Genomic DNA, 5,000 nt, shown 5'->3' with positions numbered 1-5,000 from the left:
TAATATTGAGATTATTAGGACTAACAGGAGAAGTAAAAAAATTTCTAGGTATATTTTTCATTGGTGTTTTATTTATATAATCTTCAGGACCCAAATATTGTCTATATGAATGACGATATGGATCTTGTTGTTTATTTAGTTTATCTTTATATTTATTTCCTAATAAATAACTTTCATCATTTTCAGATAAATAATCCTTATCTATAAGTTTATTTCTTCTACTTAATAATCGATTATTATTAATATTATTTCTATTACTTGTATTATTATTATATAAATAAGAAGTTGGATAATCATTTTCATTTATATTATATAAGAAGATATTCTTAGGATTTTCTAAAACTTTTAATAATTTTTCATCATCCCTTTTAAAATATTCTTTCATTTTTGATACTTTATTTAAAGAACTATAAGATGAATAAATAAAAGAATTTTTTATTGTTGCCCACTTAATAAACAGAAAATACTCATTTTCATTTTGTTTTGTATTTATTACATATACATGCAATGGGAAAAATATTTTCCTTTGATTTTTTATAATATATAATAAATTATATTTAATAAACTTTTGTGGTTTTTTAGTATTTATATATATATAATCATTATATATTCTCCATTCATCTTTTAATAATGATTCTTTTTTCATATAAGTTGAATAAAACATTTGTAACGGATTATTGAAATGAAATCCACTACCTATTCCTCCTACTAATCTTCTATTTTTTAAATTATCTAATGTATCATCATCTAAATAAACATTTTTTCTTATCTTATATATATAAACGAAATCGGTTTCAGTATCTAGTGCAATGAGATGTTTGTTATCTGATTTTTCTATGGTGAAAAAACGAATATTTAAAAAGTTGTTATAATTATAATCATCTGTTGAACTATAATATCTTGGTAATAATATATTAACTATATTGTCATTTTTTAAATTATATAAATATCTTTTAACATCTTTAATATAATTTACAAATAATTTTTTTACAGAAAAATTCTCATCCGTTTTCATCGGATCATATTCTAACATATGTTCATCACCACTTTCATTATTCATATATAAATTATTTCCCAATGTTTTTATTGTAGAAATATAATTATTAAAATCTTTTATATTAATATATGTTAATTTATCAAAAGGAATATCTTCATCTTCAAATGTTTTTTCATTATCAATTAATTTTTCTAACATTTTAATTTCTTTCATATTATTATCTATATCATTCATATTATCTTTTAAATACATATTTAAAAATTCTTTGCCTTTATAATTTGATATATTTTTATGTGTATCTGAATTTAAATCAATAATTATAAGATTACAATCATATTTATAAAAATATTCGCTCGTACGTTTTTTTTTCATATTCTTATTATTTATATGATTTTTTTTGAATAAATGTCCTGAAGATTTTTTTCTTTTTTTCTTTTCGATTTCACCAGTATATAGGTATATACTATTACTATACAAATGATATTCACAAATCGAATTAAAAAAAATCTCTTGATTAATAAAAAACGTTTTGATTACCGAAAAGCCTTGAAATCCATCACTCTTTAAATTTTTCTCATATAAATGTATATGTCCCTTATCATTAAAAATAACATAAGAATTATTATTTAGCCATAAGAAATTAACATATTGTGAATTATAACAATTATTTGTTATTTCATATATGGAAAAATAAAAAAAATTACACAAATATAATGTTCTGCTAGTTAATATTAGACAAAAAAAACCATTAGGCGCAAAACTTATTTTTATAACTGAACCGTTTAAAAATATACGTTTATTTAATTCATAAGAAAATTTCTTATTTTTTTTAGAATAATAATCTATTAATAAATCACAATGACTAATATTACTATATATTATCTTCCCATAAATATATTCTAATTTTCCTGTATTATAACCAAGTACAAAATTATTTATTAAATTACAATTATTTGAATTATTATCAAAACATACACAAGTTACATATTCACAGCTACTCTTTTTTTCTTTCATTAAATGAGAAGGTGAATTACAAATATAATCTTTAAGATCTGATAATTTATATAAATCTTTTTTATTAAAATATACATCTGACGACATCTCAGAACATAGAAAATTCTTATTAGTATAACTACTAGTGTTTGTACTGGGCATAAAATTATGCATATTATAATTAACAGAATTATTATGATAACTATTGTTATCCCCATAATAATTATTATTATTATTATTGTTGTTGTTGTTATTAATACCATTAGTATTAAGATTTATATTTATATTATTTTTAAAATCATTGCCCGCTTCAGCAGATAATTTTTTAGGTATAACATCTTTTTGTTCAAGTAAAAAATTGACTGGATTTTCATCATTAATTACCATATCAGGATATTTTTTTTTTATATTTTTTAATATATTGGATATTAATATATCTGTATATTTTATATGCTCTTTTTTCTCATAACCTAAAATAAGATTACTTACTTGAACTCTTTCATTCTTTACGTCAACATTTGATATCATATTAGTAAAATTGTTTTCCAGCTGTTTAAAATTTATAAAAATCATTTGAGCTTTACCTGGGAAAATTATATCTTGTATTAATTCTCCTTCTTCATTTATACTACTTTCAAATTTTTTTAAGAATTCTGAATATTCACTTTGATTACGAATTCGACTTGTCATATTATTTACATTATTTTTATCTGAATATATTTTATTAACTACAAAATTTCTAAATTTGTTTACAAAAGAAAAGATTGTTTTTCTTCTTCTTTTCCTTTCATTATTTAATATATTATCTAATTCTTTTTCTTGATTACGTAAATCTTTTAATTTTTGATTATAATCATAACTATGTATAAATGGATATATAGAAGATAAAATTATTATACCGTTATCATTTGTATTATAATTACAATCTACACAATTATATATAAAATGAGGCATTATAAATTTTTTTCTTAATATAAATTCTTGAGATAAGAAACGTGTATCTTCTGATTTTTTTAAATATTTCATATAATCCTTAACATTCTTATCAAAATAATTTGTTAAAGAATAATTCTTTATATATGTATAATCTAAAAAATTATAATGAAATATTTTACTTAAGAAATATATAACGTTTTTTATATAATCCTTAAATGTAAATAATGAATTTGCTATATTTAATAAAAAATTATCACCCTCTATAATATCACCCATTATATTATTACCATTCCCATCAACTGCATATCTTATATTCATGTTACCCATATTATGTGTTACACCATTAATAAAACCACCGCCTCCTCCACCGCGACTTCCTCCTCCTCCTCCTGCATCATCCTTATCTTCTTTATTTATTTTTAATTTATAATAAGCATTTTCATTTAAATATATATATTCTTCATTCTCTTTAACAATATCATTAGTTAAATTTTGTGGTTTCTCTTCTATTTGATAATAATTATTTTCTAAATCTGTTTGCTTATTTAAATAATCATATACATTTCTTTTATTAGCATGTATATAATATACAATTTCATGTATTTTAGTTAATTCATTAATATTACTTTTTTTACTATCATAATCAACAGCTGATCGACCTAAAGATGGCCCCTCTGTTCTTTTTCTATGTTCTTTTTCATTTTTTAATTTTTTTAAATATAAATATTTATCATCTTTTCCAAAACCATTTAACACATTACTATATTTATCATATTTACTTTTTAAATAAAATTCTTTTTCGCATTTATCTTTTCCAAATAATAAATCATCATTTTTATTACCTTCGAAACCATTGTTCATATTACATTCATTATATCCTTCCACTTTATGAATTCTTTGCATAAAATCATATTCTTCACTAAAATCATTCATTCTCACAATATTTTTTTTTTTTTTTTCAAACTGCTAATATGAAAAACTATCTTTCTTATATTTCCCGAGCTCATACAAGGAGTTCTTTTAGATTCACATATATATGTAAAATGTGATACTCCTTTCTAAATATATATACATATATATATATATATGTGTGTACCTGTTTATATATTCTTGTATAAGTACACCTTTATATAAACTAACTATTTTTTTTATATATTTATCATAAGCCCTTATTTCATAAAAATAATAATACACTTATTATCAACAACAAAAAAAAAAAAAAAAAAAAAAAAAATAATAATAAATAAATAAATAAATTATAATAAAAATTAGGGTAAAAAATATATATATATAATATATGGAGAAAAAAAATTAATAATAATAATAATAAAATACTTAGGTTATAAATAATAATACACTCATAATTTTTTTCTTTTTTCCTTTTTTATATTTATCACATTTTTCATTAAATGTAAAAATGAATATACATGTATGTTTAAAAACATTACCCTAAGGGGTATAATAATATTATAAAAACTGGAATATATTAAAAAAAAATAATAAAATAAAGTAATTATGAAGGATATAAACTAATAACACAATATTATATATATATATTATATATATTATTACATATTCATATATTTGACAATATTAAAAATTGGACTTGTGTTAAAAAATTACATAATATATATATTATATTTTATGTATTACTAAATATTAAAACATTTAACCTAAAATTTAAGAATTAATAGTTTACTTAAAAATTCATGAACAAAATGTTATATATCCATATATATATGTGTAATGAGAATAAAATAATAATAATATATATATATAATAATATATTATATAATACATAATTAAACAAATATATATAATATATATATATATATATATATATATATATATAATTCAAATAAATTCGTGCTTAATATTATATATATATATATATATATAATAATATATTTATTTATATTACTTTCTTTTTTTTTTTTTTTCTTCTTTTTATTGATATTTCCAAAAAAAACAAAAAACAAAAAAAAAAAAAAAAAAAAAAAAAAAAAAAAAAAAAAAAAAAAAAAAAAAAAAAAAAAAAAAAAAAAAAAAAAAAAAAAAAAAAAAAAAAAAAAAA

General features: G+C 18.4%; 1 protein-coding gene across 1 annotated transcript in view; it reads right to left on the bottom strand.

The window, feature by feature from the left end:
• The window catches only part of PRSY57_1351400 (hypothetical protein), a gene marked incomplete at both ends in the record, with an annotated part of 4,725 nt that extends 866 nt beyond the window's left edge, over positions 1-3,859 (bottom strand). Inside the window, one exon of the mRNA XM_012909437.2 lies at positions 1-3,859. This exon is cut by the window's left edge and continues 866 nt beyond it. Coding sequence (XP_012764891.2) covers positions 1-3,859 — 3,859 coding nt within the window.
• Between the last annotated feature and the right edge of the window lie 1,141 nt (positions 3,860-5,000).

Source organism: Plasmodium reichenowi, chromosome 13, assembly GCF_001601855.1.
Source record: "Plasmodium reichenowi strain SY57 chromosome 13, whole genome shotgun sequence".
NCBI classification, from domain to species: domain Eukaryota; phylum Apicomplexa; class Aconoidasida; order Haemosporida; family Plasmodiidae; genus Plasmodium; species Plasmodium reichenowi.
The sequence above is the reverse complement of the archived record's forward strand: the minus strand, read 5'-3'. Positions and strand labels throughout refer to the sequence as shown.